Here is a 14532-nt window from a genome sequence, read left to right as displayed (position 1 = left end):
TCCTGACATACAGAAGGGGGGTGGGGGGGTCGGTTGTGTCACCATTGAGGGTAAGTACGTTGCGTGTGATTCTTACCACTTGACCCAAATATCATTAGAGTGCATTGCACTGGTATTTCCATCGGGGTTCTTCGATTGTGGCGTGACCTTCCATTTCACTCAGTATTTAACCTTCACTGCCTGAGCTAAACCTTATCAGTTCATCCCACTTAAGAATAAACTGCTGAAGAGATTATTATTTGATTATTTAATATGTAATTATACCTCTTTCTTCACTTAAAGGTCCAGTGTGTAAGATTTAGGTGAAAGAGAACTATTGGCAGAAATTTAATGTAGAATAATCCTCATGATGTTTTCACTCATTCGTTTCATCTAAATCAGGGGTCACCAACCTTTTTGAAACTGAGAGCTACTTCATGGGTACTGAGTCATACGAAGGGCTACCAGTTTGAAACACTCTTCTGAAATCACAAATTTGCTCAGTTTGCCTTAAGTTATATATTATTATTAATCATAAATGATCTATGTGAAGACACTGATCACGTTAATGATTTCTCACAATAATTATCAACAATGACTTAACAAGGTGGGAAACAGATAATATCAATATTCAACACTTCATTTCTATTAATCTCAGCAATTGTTTAAATTTTCAGATGATTTACAACATTTCATAGGGGAAAGGGAACTATTGGCAGAAATGTCATGTAGAATAATCCTCATGATGTTTTCACTAGTTCGTTTCATCCAAATTGTATGAATTGTAGTTTTCTTTACCCCAGAAAAGGCCCTTTATATTTAAATACCTTATAATTACATCGAGGGGACCCTCTCTACAGAGGCTGCCATGTTTTTTACAATAGTCCAGACTCGAAAAACTAAACACCTTTTGAGTTTTTATGATAATTAAAGGCTACCAAAGGTTCTTTTTCATGTTTGGAAGGAGAGGGTGAGGTGAGGGGTGTTCAGCTGCAACATGCAATTTTGACACTAGATATCACAAAATTCTACACACTGTACCTCTAAAGTATTATTTAAATTTCAATACATTTTTGTATTTCTTTAAATGTTTCACCTTAAAATCAATAAATTGAATATTTTTTTAAATAATATGCAGATCATGTGTTAATGTATTTTACCACCATATTGAAATGTTTAAATGGTTTTGTTGAAGTGAAGTAAAAGTACAGTTTTTAGTCTCAGGAACTCTTGTCTTCTTGTCTTCTTGTCTTCTCTCTTGCTCTTGCAAGAGAGAAGACAAGAAGACGTAAAGAAGCCAGTAATAGATGAAGGTTACAGTAATACTGATTGTATTTGTTGTAGTTGGTGAATCTGAATAAAACTACTGTTATAATAATAATAATAAAAGTTAAGAGTAACTACGTCATGTGGCCAGTCAACATGTGTATTAAGCAGTATTGATAGTAAGATTGTTTGTAGTATTTAGTTTGAGGTACGTGTACATACTACACACGTTGAAGTGACTGTACACGCAGTGAGTAATTCGCTGTTTGAACACTAGGTGGCGGCAGCGACCAGCCACACAGGAAGGATTCACTGAATGAAGAGCCCGGAAGTGCAGGCGGAAGTGTTTCCACGCTCAGCGGGATGAAAACTAAGACGCGATTTGGTTTGAATATTTCTTTCTGTGAAACTGTTCCTCACAAACTCGTCCTCGGCGCTGTGGCGTCAAAGCCTGGTCAAAGCCCCGCTGTGCTTATTGTCCTCGAACCATGACAGGATGAAGCCACGCGGGGATGCTGCAGCTGCGCATCACAAGCTAACAGATGCTAAGGCTAGCGGCTAGCTGCGACTGTTGCTATGACAAAATGACACCTTCGAGAGAAAAGATGTTGACAGGAGGAGCAAGGTACGATGGAGACAAATATCTGCCATGGGAATAACATTGTTCTGTAATTTGGAGACCAGTGAATACGGAGTTCCTGTGTATTTCCTGTGTAATAACCATAGACTGTACATATCAGTTAAAATCCGAACATTTATTTTCGGCGAATAACAAAATAATATACTTCTCCCTCAATTTGCTGTTTCACTTATATATATATATATATACATATATATCATGAGCGATCTAATACTATATATCCTTTGCTGCTGCATGTGTATGTCATACATAACATGCACACAACATACATGTCCAAATATTCATAGTAAAAGGTAAATAATACTATATATGAATAGGCTGCACGTCCATCCTCCAAAATGCCTTATGAATATATAATGCGCTGGTGTTTTTGCTTTTAGGTGTAGCACGGTTGTAAGATGTGCACAGGGTCAGTGAGGATGGTCACCCACTGACCCAGGAGGTATGACTGAGAACAAGCAACCCGGAGTCATGAAAGGAGAGGGCCGGCCAGAGCCCGGAGGCGAGGCTCTGTTCGAGGACCTGGACTTTCCCTCTGATGACACATCCCTGCTCTCTGACAGCTCCACGCCCATCGCAAGGCTGCAGGGAAAGATCACATGGCGGCGCCCCAAGGTTAGATAACAACAGTCAGGAGGAAATGGGAAATGCTGCAGTGAATTCCTTTTTGTGTTTTGTGTTTGCCTTCTCAGGATTATTTACAGGCTGTTGTTGCGATGTCGTGGCTTTTTCATATCAAGTTTCTTTTTGGCTCGTGTCCCATCAACCTGCATCACCTGTCCCAGGTTCCTTTGTTTGACTGACGACAATGGGATTATGAAAGTAATTACAGGTTATTGTTCAGTATTTTACAAGGCAGATCTAATAATTAAAAGATTAAATATAGAATTTTTTATTTTTATGATACTGAGATCTGATCTGCACGTTAACGACTTCCCAACAACAAATTTAATGAAACAGCTTTTTTCACCCCCCCCCCCTCAAAAGCCACATCCCATAAATGTCTTTTACAGTCAACATGTATCAATCCTCATGTCTCGCCTCCAGGAGATCTGCCAGTCGCCAGTTCTCTGCCATGACAACATCAACTTGGGTCACGCTAAACAAGGCTTGTTAGGAGACTGTTGGTTTCTCTGTGCCTGCACTGTGCTGCTCAAGAACAAACATCTACTCAACAAGGTAGAGAAACAAATGCATTAAAGTAAAGATTCTTATTGCTCTTGAACAAATATGATGACTGTAAAAGTGTTTCTATGTCCTGCATTGCTGTAGTGACTTAGTCCTTGACCCTGTGCAGGTGCTCCCCCCAGACCAGCCCCTGTGGGGGGACAGCAGGTACAGAGGCTTCTTCCAGTTTCGTTTCTGGCGGCAGGGATACTGGACAGAGGTGACCATTGATGACCGCCTGCCCTGTATAAATTCCAGTCTCTGCTTCTCAAGCTGCCACTCCCCCACTGCCTTCTGGGTAGCCTTGTTGGAGAAGGCCTATGCCAAGTAAGTAGCCTGTAGAATTTCCCTCTCTTGTCTACTATAAACTTTGATCTTGGACAAACACTTGTTTTCGTTATTTGGAAAGTTTCCCTAACCTTACCATGTACTCCCATCAGCATGTTTGATGAAGTTTGGAAATTCCAATGTCTCGCCTGTCCATCCTCTCTAGGCTTCACGGCTCATACGAGGGGCTGTGGGCAGGGCAGGTGTCGGAGGCCCTGGTCGATTTAACTGGCGGCCTAGCAGAACACTGGAGCCTTGGAGACTTTGGATCAGAGGAAGAGCAGAGATCAGAGTGGGACAGCGAACAGGTCAGGAGGCGAAGGCTTGACCTGAACCTTCTGTACCCTGTGAAGGATGACTGTGTGCTGAGCTGCTCCATGAACAGCAGCCCTGGAGGTCAGAGAAGTGTTTCCTCGCAGATGAAAGGTCCTCTTGTGATCCCTTTGTCACATCACCTGTTGATCCCTTTGTCTGGTCTAGGTGCCAGTGAGCTGGGTCAGTACCATGCTCTGACTGTCATGGAGTGGGTGGATGTGAAGACGGTGTCAGGGAGCGATGTACGTTTACTCAGGATCAGAAACCCCTGGGGAAGGTGCTGCTGGGGAGGGGGCTGGATAGAGAGGTAAGCGTGTATGTCAAGGCATAAATATTTCTGTTGTGCTTGTGTGTCTGTTTTGTGCGAATTACTTTCTTTTCTTCTTGTCCCCATTGACACATGTAGCATTCTCTCTTAAAAGGCGCTATACAAATTCAGCTTCCACCAAATCTCATTGAAATCCGTTCAGTAGTTTTTAAATATTCCTGCTAACAGACAGACAAACAATAAGCAATAAAAACATAATCTCCTTTGTGGAGGTTAATATAACCAGAGGGTGAGTCTGCAGCTGCAGGGACGGTCATAGATTTGGACTCGGTCCTAATCTGCATCAGACTTATCTACAGTATGTCTCCCTCTGCAGCGGTGCAGGGTGGAGCTCCGTCGATCCCAATTGTGCTTCAGATCTACAAGCCAGGGTGGCTGAGGGCGAATTCTGGTTGGATGAGGCTGAATTCATGTCCCAGTTTGATGATGTCACAGTGGGGTACCCCATCAGTGAGGAGGGTCACCTAAAGAGTATCTATACTGGTAATTTAGTTAATTAAAGACAGCTTCCTACTCTAGTCTATAATTTTCCTTGGCAGCCTTCTTACTTTCTCACTCTGACATCTCTCTTCTCTTATAGGAACTCTGCTGACACACAGCCATCAGCTGCCTGGTCGGTGGATTAAGGGACACTCTGCTGGCGGTAGCCGGAACAGCAGCAGCTACGGTACCAACCCAAAGTTCTGGCTAAAAGTGAGTGAGGGTGGAGATGTTCTGGTTTCCCTGCTGCAGCATAGGAAATGGAGAAACACAGAGAAAAATTCTCAAACGCTCCTCGAGGATACCAACAACACAAAGCACCAGCACTACCAGGCTACGGCTCTACACATGTGGAAGGTTGGTGCCATCATTCACTTGAAAATGAGTGACGATGATGCTGTTGTTGGTCTATTCATCTGCTCCAGTCTGTACAGAACTCTGCCGTAAAGACTTTCATTAGTGAGATCCAAGAGAAGTGATCACATCATGGCTGCTTCCCAATATAAAAACATTTTTGTGACCAAGTTTTTAATGTCTTTCCTCTTTCATTCATTCTGGAGGTAACAATTCATATGAAAGTGCCATAATAATAATGTTCTACCCTCCATCTACACTTTGATCATAAATTTTGCTTTGCACCCTCTTTAGCCCAACACCAGTGAGAATCAGTGGGAAACGTTTCTGAAAACACATTTTTATTTGAAAGCTTTTCCTGACTTTACTTGATTGTTGTTGTCAGGCCTTTTGGTGTTGACAGTGTCATTAGTTCGCTTGTTGTTTTGAAGTGATTGACTTGTCTAAGCACTTTGGAGCACATGGGTTTAGAAACATGCTTTAAATAAAGATTGTTATTGTGGCTTTGTTGTCATTTAAATTTGGTTTTCTGTTACCAGGTGGAGAAGAAACGTTTTAATCTGAGCCGCATGTTGAACAAACCTCCTTGTGCTTCGACTCACTGCCACGCCTACGAGAGAGAGGTGGTCCTCCAAGGGCAGCTGGAGCCTGGATACTACCTGCTGATCCCCAGCACCTACAAGCCAGGGGTCGAGAGCCGCTTTCTCATCAGGGTCTTTTCCTCCGCTTCCATATCCCTTAGGTAAGGACTGGTTAAGGGGCAGAGAAACTTTAAAGTTTCAAAAGTTTCACCTACATTCACACATGTGCGCTAATGTTATTTCCTACAGAGTTCAAAGTGTCACTGAGAAAAACAACTTATTTGTGAAAACAAATGATGAATTAATGCTCTCAGATTAATAAAATGTATTCATACATTGTAGAGCCGACTTCCAAAGTAACTATTAGTAGATATATAGTGACACCTGCTGGTAAAGTGGAAAACATCTTTTAATAAAATGAACACGTTTTTGCAGCTCACAATATAAACCATTAACCCTCACAGTTTACAGAAGTTGTATTTTCCTACTGATGTGTCATTGTTTGTGTTCTCCTTAGTGCCCTGAAAAGCTCAGCACCTTCACTGCCACTAACAACTGACGTTGAGTTGGAGACCTGTAACTTCCGGGGATCATGGGTCGAGGGGATGACGGCAGGAGGAAGTAGGAACTTCCTGTCTCACTGGCAGAACCCTTGCTTCCCCTTTACAGTATCTGATGACCCAGCAGTGACATCAGGGGTTAATGTCAAAATTACCCTGCACCAGAGCCGCCCCGACACTGATCTGCACCCTATTGGCTTCCACATTTACAAGGTCAGTCAAATATCATCTAGAATAGTAAAACGTCTACTTCTGTGTACTTTCCCAACAAGTTGCAGATGTCAAATACAGTCAGAATAATCAACCAAAAAAGGGAAAAATTGAACCTGGAGTTTTAAAATGGACAATGTTCAAACAATTGGGCCTTTTATGTTTTTTAAGAAAGATTTTTTGTGGTCCAAAGAAACAACTTGTATGCAGCACAATGAACACAACAACAGCAACACTGACAACCTCAACTCCAGGTTTCCTCTGTACTGTGATGGATTATCTTGTGGGAGAGTAATTGGTAGTTTTCCTGTCTGTAAAGAGGTTTTCATACTGTACTGCCTCTTCTGTCAGAGAAAACCGGGCACTGATTATTGTTTTTGTTAATCATCTGTGACATTTTCAAAGCACCAGTGTAATTTGTCGCTGTTTCCTCAGCAATCAATGTGTTCATTTGGTCCTAAACACAACTAAACAGACACATCAGTTACGAAAAAACACAAAACAGAAGTATCCAAGAATATTATTATTATTACTATACATAATGTTAATTTTGTTATTATGAGTGGAAGCTGTCATTACAATTTTCAAGTGATATCTTATTTTGACTATGCTCCGTATCCAGCTCCTGGAAGGAAGACAGACGATCTCCCGGGACGAGGACCCCGTCGCCAGTTGCGTCCCCCACTGTTACACGCAGGATGTCAGTCTGGCCTGCACTCTTCCTGCTGGAGCTTACGCCATATTACCATCCACTTACGAGCCTGACTGCTCAGCAGACTTCACCCTCAGCCTGGCTCGCAGAATACACAGGTGAGGTTACTACACAGGTAACAGTAGTATCTTCAGGTTTCGTGGTTGTGTCACTTTCAGGAGAAGTGATGGATGTGTGTCTCTTTCAGGAAGGTGGTGAAAAGTCAAGAGAGGCTGGGGAGAGCCGTTCAAGAGGTTTGTTTAATAAATTACCATTTATGTTTTATCCTACTGTAAACTGAATATATTCTGGTTTTAACCTCTGGGGAGTCATGATTCACATTTTGATTAATTAAAACAATTATCTACAGTGATGTCATCTGTTAGTTGAAGCCCTAGTGTTACATTGAGCTAAAAACAAACTTTACTGTCACCTCTATCCTCACACTGTTTTTAGGCTTCAGAAAAGAAATGGTTATGTTTTATTGAAGGTTGAAATTAGGGAAACAGCTTGACAGTAAATTAAATCCTGTTTCACGGGCAACACACTGAATGCTGACATAGCTTTTATCCATATTTTTAGGGCTATGACTGTAGTCTGAAGATGGCAGCTCTGAATAATCCCTCTGTCTTGCTTCGTCTCTCTCTGGGCGGCAGGTCTCTCACATCTCTGTGATGCAAAGCTAGTTCTCTGGGACCGTTGCTGCTCATCTGACGTCGGGCTCACCTCCCTGTGCCTCTTGGCGCACGATGAAAGAACCAGTTCTCCTATCAGACCTCACCATGCAGCCTCTGTGTGTGTGTGTGTTGCAGAGGAGGCAGGAAGATAGAAAGATTTAGTGGGAATGTGTGTGTCGGGAATCGTAGAAACCCCTTTATCCTGAACCGCTGAGGCTCAGGGCTGATGGGCAGCCACACACTCATCGGCGATTAGGACATCAGAGGTTGTCGGTGGGCTGGGCTGCTAATGAAGTATGACGGGACTGGCTGGTGTAAACAAACAGCAGCCATTGAAGAGTGCCGACACTGCCCTTGCTCATTCACTCGCTGGTGCGCCCGCCGGCCCGGAACAAAGGGCTCTCTCATGAAGGTCCTCACAGAGGCACAAGGGGTGAGGGGATGGTCTCCACCAGCAGAGCCAACCAAACCACACCACACCATACCGTGCCATACCATACCAGAGCTTTTCTCCCATCCCCCACCAGACAATCTGCTCCTCGAACACGTTTTGTCCACCTTTGGACACAGGGGTTTCTCAATCCCTGATCCCCAAACCTGCTCACCTCCCTGATTTAACACCTCAGTCTGGTGCTAAAGTAGTCCACTTCGCTCCTAACCCCCCCGACCCTGCAACTCCCTTGTTACCCCCCTACACTCGGTCCACAGCTCTGCTTCAGGACACAGCCGCTGTTTGAAGCGGCCGCAAGAACAGATGACAAGGGGGACGGATGGAGGGGATGAAACAAGGGGATGCGGCTCATCAGAGGAAGCCGGTTTCATATGAAGGAGCCGCCGTCAGCCCTCTTTTGCCGTTGGGCTGTTTGTGAGCCTGCTCATGCCCACGTCTGTGTGCAGAAGTCACAGGGTTTGTGATAATTCACTGGAGTCAACTGGGACTAACTGGTACTGTGTTATTTGTTGTTTTTGGGGTGTTTTGCCTTTTCGAGATGCAATGAATAAAACGTGAAAACACCAATGGTCTGTATTTATATAGCAGCTTTTCTAGTCCTGATCACCACTTAAAGTTCTTCACAGTAGTTTTACATTCACCCATTAACACACACACACACACACACACACACAGTGCATCTATGTGCAGCACTGTCTATATGAGCAGGGGCAATTTGGGCTTCAGCATCTTGCCCAAGGACACTTCCGCCTCCGAACCAGAGAAGACTGAGATCGAGCCACTGATCTTCTGGGTGGAGGATGACCGCTCTCACCCCTGAGCCACAGCTGCCCCCAACTTGATGATGACTCCTGTAACTCCCTGAGCTCTCTCACTTTCCCATGTGCTCATGTATGAATCGTGCATGTTTCCCCGTGAGACACGGGAGGAAGGTGTCCCCCGCTGAACTCCCCCACGCTCATCACCAACACATGGCGTGCGCGTGCACATGCATCGGATGTGCGCGGCGCCGTTCCTGCGGAATCCAGGAGTGCAGTGGTCGGACCCCGAGAGGCTCTCACCGGGAGAATAATGAACAACAAATTTGACGCGTGAGTAAAGAGAACAAAGTTTGCGTGGGAGCATCCGACAGCTTTCACGGCCGCTATCGCACATCCACCGGGGTTAGCGTGGTGCTAACGAAAGCTGCCGGGGCTGCGTGTATTAACAGAGAGGTGTGTCAGCTACATTGCATGGTCCTGTGTTTGTGTTGGTAACCCCCCCCCTCCTCCATGAGAGCGAGCTCCACACACACACGGCTGCATTTGCAACGATATGAAGCAGCAGCAGTGAGTGAATTGTGTTCTGAAGGAGGAAATGCGACGCGTTGCTAGCTGTAGCTTAGCCTGGCGGAATGCGGGCAGGCCTCCAACCCTCGGTGTGGTGGTTGTGCAGAGGCCGGGGGAAGGTGCGCGCACGGTCGGCTCGACTCCCGTGGCGCTGAGGTTGGGACAGGCAGCTGACAGCGTGCTGTGGGCTGTGATTCACGATCAGGCTAGTTGGAGTGGAACTTTGCGTCCATGTGCAAAACAGTGACGCTTATTCCAGAGGTGAAAACTGGATTTATTTCCCGGTTTAGATTTATTCACAGCAGCCCTACAGCAAATCCTGTGTAAGGAAGACAAAGTTCAGTTTGTGGTGTTTACATGTTGTCTTCCTCATTTATATCAGTACATCACGAATTATTAGAAATATCACAACAACAGTAATGCAGTTAAAACTACAGATCCTAATATCTCTTCAAATTAAATATGTAATCTGTTGCAGGACTGTTCACACTGCAGTGGTTTTAGCAAGGTGTAACTTCAGTCTTCCTTAGTTTTATAATTCTAATCAGTCGAATTGTGGCACAAACACTGTCTTGTTTTTCCTTCCTGTGTGTTTCCATGAAATCTAGTCTAAAAGACGATGACAGTGGAGACCACGACCAGGACCAAGGCTCACCGAAAGACAGTGAGAAGGAAAAGACTGAAGACGAGGACAAGGAACAGAACACCTGCAGGAGAAAGGTGAGTCTGTTTTTTCTGTTTATTTTATTTTATTATGTTAACAAGCCAAAGCCCAGAGTGTTTGTTGAGTAACTGTACATGGGAAACACCTCCATATAGAGGCAGACCAATACCTTCTTAATACATTGGACCAAAAAGGTTGGTCTTTTAAGGAACTCAGATTTGTGTGCAGCCTCTACATTATGACTGAGTCTCCTTTTTTCTCGTCTGCAGATGGTTGTGCCAGGGGCAGGAGAGCACCCTCTTCAATACAACTACAGCTTCTGGTACTCCAGACGAACCCCGGGGAGACCAGCCAGCACTCAGAGCTATGAACAGAACATCAAACAGATCGGCACCTTCGCCTCGGTATGTCGCTCCTCTTGACCTCTTTAGAGAGCATACAGTAGACCCTAGAAGACTTTCATTTATACCCTTAACCTGACCAAGTCCTACCCTTAAAATGCTAAATTATACTGACTTATTATCCCCCCGTTGTCTATGTAAACATTTCTTTTCCTTTCACAGGTAGAGCAGTTCTGGCGTTTCTATAGTCACATGATCCGGCCAGGTGATTTGACGGGCCACAGTGACTTCCACCTCTTCAAAGACGGTATTAAACCCATGTGGGAGGTGCGTACACATTTATTTATATCTTGTATGCCAAATAATGTTTTTGAAACTATCATTCTTAAACCATGCATATGTTGTGCGTAGGATGACGCCAATAAGATGGGTGGAAAGTGGATCATCCGCCTGAGGAAAGGTTTAGCATCTCGGTGCTGGGAGAACCTGATCCTAGCTATGCTGGGGGAGCAGTTCATGGTGGGAGAGGAAATCTGTGGGGCTGTGGTATCAGTACGCTTTCAGGTAAACCAACTCACCCCCCTAACACACACTGTTGCATGTAACCCTGCTCTGCTCACTCCCACTTTCTCAGACATGGCTCCTGTTCACACTTTTCTCCCTCAGGAGGACATCATTTCCATCTGGAACAAAACGGCCAGTGACCAGGCAACCACTGCTCGCATCAGAGACACCCTGCGTCGAGTCCTCAACCTGCCGCCCAACACCATCATGGAGTACAAGACACACACAGACAGCATTAAGTATGTATGTCTCCTCTTTTATATTATTACCTCTCCCTCTTCTCTCTCATATATACACATATGCATGCTCACTAATGAAACAATATCTCTCATGGCACTTAATTACGTATCAGTGTTGCTTCTAAGGACAGACTTCTATTAAACAATGCTAATGTTTCTCTCAAAACTTTGTTTTCCAGAATCTTGAGCTCAATTCTTAAGATTCACTTTTTCTCAGTTTTATATGATTGTAATGGGTTTTGACTGTTGGTTGTAAAATCCAAAAGCTAATAAAAAAAAAAACATTATTTTGAGATGTCACATTAAGCTTAAGAGCATTTTTCTCTTATATTTTATTTCCCAATGTTTTTCATTGTCATTTGTTAGTGTAAGTGTTATTCACAAGAAAGAACCATGTGCCCAACTCCATTAAGTTCTATGTCATCTGCAGTAAATTGATGCATCTCTTGTCAATAAAAAGGCATTAGACATTTAAACTGTTTATTATGAATGATGACGTACTGCATCCTCCTTTGCAGAGCATGGGAAGACTTCCATGGACTGGTGACTGCTAGCGGCGGACGTTAGGCCCTCACGCAGAAAACCTCTCCGAGGGTGAGAGCTGTTGCTGCATGAATTTAAGAGTGAAAGAAATAGTTTTTCTCTGATGTGCTTTGTCTCATGTGGACATCGTTTATCTGTTTGTGGTGTGCAGGTGTGAGGATATGTAATGAGTCGGAGGATAATGAGTCCAGGGAAGGATACCTCTGCGTGGATTGGCACTGTGTGTGAAGACAGCAAAGTCAGAATCGGGGCGAGGGGACCATTCCTTCTTTGTGTCGAAATGGAAACGATCAGAGAAGCCTTTCAAGTGGACGGCGATCAGAAGAAATGGAAAGGAGAAATCTGCATTATTTTTAATCAACCAGAGGAGAACAAAGCCTCCATTTTTTATGTTTTGTAATGCAAGTTGCAACACCTGTTAACCTGCCACCAGAGGGGGCATGTGACTGGTGTTTGGTCATTAGCTGATAACAAAGTGTACTTGACAAATACAACAGAAACGACAAACATGTTACATGCTAGATCTGATTTTTTATTGCTTACATCAAGTCACACTTCCTGCTGTTAAAGTAAATCTGTGTTAATCTGTTTTATTGGGACTCAAACAGGGTTGCAGGTTATTTTATTACTGTGCTGTATTTTAACTACAAGTACTCTGGTCATTTCAAAGTAGAAATGATTTACTGATTAGTACTATTATTGTGTATGATATATTGTAAATATAGTCCACTTCAAAGATCACTTAACAGAATCTGCCATGATTCTCCATCTTTGACCTGGAAGTTGAATCCCAAAGGATGCGGACCATCCTTTGATGGGCAGAAGGTTGCGTAAGCGGCATCTTAAAAATGGTCTGCCAAGCTGCCTCGATCACTGTGCCTGGCCTCGAGCCCAACCCGATCCAGGTCTCCCTCCTGTACGTTTGGTCTTAACCCTGCCTCCAAATAATCCAAGGGTCGGGCTCTGCTTTATTGTCCTCATCAAAGGCCCGCATTGTTTTGTTTATTTCAGCAAAAGAGATGAAACTGGGGTCCGGGTCTGTTACATTTGATTCTAAGGGAGCATTTTCAACATTGAACCATCTTCAGAGAGCGCCTGTAGTCTGTTGAAAAACTGCAATGCTGCCCATGTGTGGTAGTGTGATGATGGGTGCAGGTGTGTGTGTGTCAGAAGTGAAGAAACAAATGTTGGATGTACACCTGATGGTTTATAGCAATAAATGTCAAATATGCATCTGCTGCTAAAGCTGTTTCACTGTCACCTGTCTTTCATAAATGGAGCCTGACACTGATTTGAAGTTTGTTAAAAAGGTTCTGCCTCATCGTTTATTACCACAGGACCCTCGGTTCTTATGCTGCACTCTCGTGCCATAAAGTGTTTAAACTGCTGATGAGCCTCAGTAGTTAAACGTCCACTTGCGGCGTCTTCATTGCACATGATTGGTCCTGATTCACTCATCAGCTCATCTCAAAGAACATGTGATTCTGTGGAGAAATAAGAACAATTAAGTTGGGAATAATTATAAGTAAATTACTTAGACAAGTTTGAGCATTTCAAATTATGAATAAATACAATTTCAGAGGGAAATTTATTTACCAATAGCTGCTTATTATTTATATACATTAAGATTATTATTTAAATATGATGCAATTAATTGTAAAACAATGCATTAATGATTAAACTTTGCCACTATAGATGAGTACTTTAGTTCCAACTTGACCAAATACAACTTAAAAGTCAAGGAATTTTGGAATAAAACTTTGTGGTGATTACATTAAAAAAAATTATATATCAATGGATATCATTTTCTTTAAATAGAAAATACTAATCTTTCTACAAGAGCAACATTAGACAACATCATAGATGCTCACCAGCAAGAAGGTGGTCGCCAGCAGCAGCAGTTTAATGTGTGATTCCAAACTCAGTGGCACTAGAAGAATTAAATAGAATCAGAAAAATTACTAAATGGGAATGTGAATATGGTGTAAGAGGCAAATATGTAGGCCCTGAAGTGCAAATAACAAAACACAACAGCATTAACGGAAAAGGTATCGGCTGATTGGATGGACGTACTCTCCACGTGTCCTGTGTTGTGGTTTTTGCAATTTACCCCACTCTTTGATTTTCTGAAGATACTCTTCATAATGTTATTTGTAAAATTGTATTTTTTTCGGCTTCGACGGGTGATAATAAGATGTACACTGGTAGAACTCACCCTCCAACCCAAAATATTCATGGTCCATGTTGCGTTCATCATTGAAGCCAGGCCATCTCTTCCATATTGTGCCAATTTTCTCACCAATGTTTGAGACAATCTAAAAGCCATAAAATACTGAATGTGAGAAAATCATACATAATTTTCCATTTTGGGTTACTTGAATGTAAATACCTGAAACTCCTGGTTGGAAAAACAGCGACAGGGACAGCAGGGGCCCTGGATCCTGATGGTGGACACTCCCTCTGAATCACATACCTCCAGGAGAGGGGTGAACATGCTCCACCTGGAAGAGCAGTTGGCCAAGGCACAACAACTTAACACACTTTCTGGCACAATCATGCAATAAGGAAACTGGCAGATGCAGTGGCCAGTACTTCACACAGTGGCACAGCCCAGCCTTGCTGCTTGGTTGATCACATTTTCAGCTGTCATGATTCTGCAGCACCAAAACCTTTGTTCGCTCGGTGTCGGAAGAGTTCACATCGGGGCATGCTTTATTCGAGTGCAACTGAGGGAATATTTATACCAAGTAGATCTCTGGTCACTGAAACCTCTGCCAGGTCAGTCTTAATTGGACACAACTTTGCCGAGTGTTGCTTCTGGAAAACT

The 14532-nt window shown here is 43.4% G+C and overlaps 2 protein-coding genes across 8 annotated transcripts; both read left to right on the top strand.

The window, feature by feature from the left end:
* Window positions 1-1554: 1554 nt before the first annotated feature.
* Window positions 1555-8593, top strand: capn10 (calpain 10). Of its 4 annotated transcripts, none has more exons than XM_069510976.1 (13): window positions 1555-1870; window positions 2266-2707; window positions 2933-3064; window positions 3183-3379; window positions 3546-3775; window positions 3860-4001; window positions 4339-4505; window positions 4603-4859; window positions 5396-5598; window positions 5955-6210; window positions 6830-7017; window positions 7107-7152; window positions 7481-8593. In XM_069510976.1, exons 2-13 carry the CDS (start codon window positions 2702-2704, stop codon window positions 7571-7573), a joined length of 1917 nt encoding a protein of 638 aa, XP_069367077.1. In that variant the 5' UTR covers window positions 1555-1870; window positions 2266-2701; the 3' UTR covers window positions 7574-8593. The 4 variants fall into 4 exon arrangements, with proteins under 4 accessions (XP_069367077.1, XP_019963950.2, XP_069367076.1 ...); XM_020108391.2 differs by having other exon boundaries at window positions 1556-1870; window positions 2266-2500; window positions 7555-8593; XM_069510975.1 differs by having other exon boundaries at window positions 1556-1870; window positions 2266-2500.
* Window positions 8594-8762: 169 nt separating this feature from the next.
* Window positions 8763-12950, top strand: eif4e2 (eukaryotic translation initiation factor 4E family member 2). 4 transcript variants are annotated; one of them, XM_020108432.2, is made up of 8 exons: window positions 8763-9117; window positions 9963-10074; window positions 10288-10422; window positions 10582-10686; window positions 10771-10923; window positions 11026-11162; window positions 11681-11756; window positions 11857-12950. In XM_020108432.2, exons 1-7 carry the CDS (start codon window positions 9098-9100, stop codon window positions 11727-11729), a joined length of 711 nt encoding a protein of 236 aa, XP_019963991.1. In that variant the 5' UTR covers window positions 8763-9097; the 3' UTR covers window positions 11730-11756; window positions 11857-12950. The 4 variants fall into 4 exon arrangements, with proteins under 4 accessions (XP_019963991.1, XP_019963999.1, XP_019964006.1 ...); XM_020108440.2 differs by having other exon boundaries at window positions 11026-11166; XM_020108447.2 differs by having other exon boundaries at window positions 9040-9240.
* Window positions 12951-14532: the final 1582 nt, after the last annotated feature.

Source organism: Paralichthys olivaceus, chromosome 16 (genome assembly GCF_024713975.1).
Source record: "Paralichthys olivaceus isolate ysfri-2021 chromosome 16, ASM2471397v2, whole genome shotgun sequence".
Classification (NCBI taxonomy): domain Eukaryota; kingdom Metazoa; phylum Chordata; class Actinopteri; order Pleuronectiformes; family Paralichthyidae; genus Paralichthys; species Paralichthys olivaceus.
The sequence above is the reverse complement of the archived record's forward strand: the minus strand, read 5'-3'. Positions and strand labels throughout refer to the sequence as shown.

Coding starts and splice junctions, on each gene's coding strand:
- capn10 (XM_069510975.1), top strand. CDS start 2,330: ATGACTGAGAACAAGCAACCCGGAGTCATGAAAGGAGAGGGCCGGCCA. Junction 3,380..3,545: donor TTGGAGAAGGCCTATGCCAA/GTAAGTAGCCTG, acceptor CATCCTCTCTAG/GCTTCACGGCTCATACGAGG. Junction 4,860..5,395: donor CGGCTCTACACATGTGGAAG/GTTGGTGCCATC, acceptor TTCTGTTACCAG/GTGGAGAAGAAACGTTTTAA.
- eif4e2 (XM_020108432.2), top strand. CDS start 9,098: ATGAACAACAAATTTGACGC. Junction 10,075..10,287: donor AGAACACCTGCAGGAGAAAG/GTGAGTCTGTTT, acceptor TCTCGTCTGCAG/ATGGTTGTGCCAGGGGCAGG. Junction 10,924..11,025: donor TGGTATCAGTACGCTTTCAG/GTAAACCAACTC, acceptor TTTCTCCCTCAG/GAGGACATCATTTCCATCTG.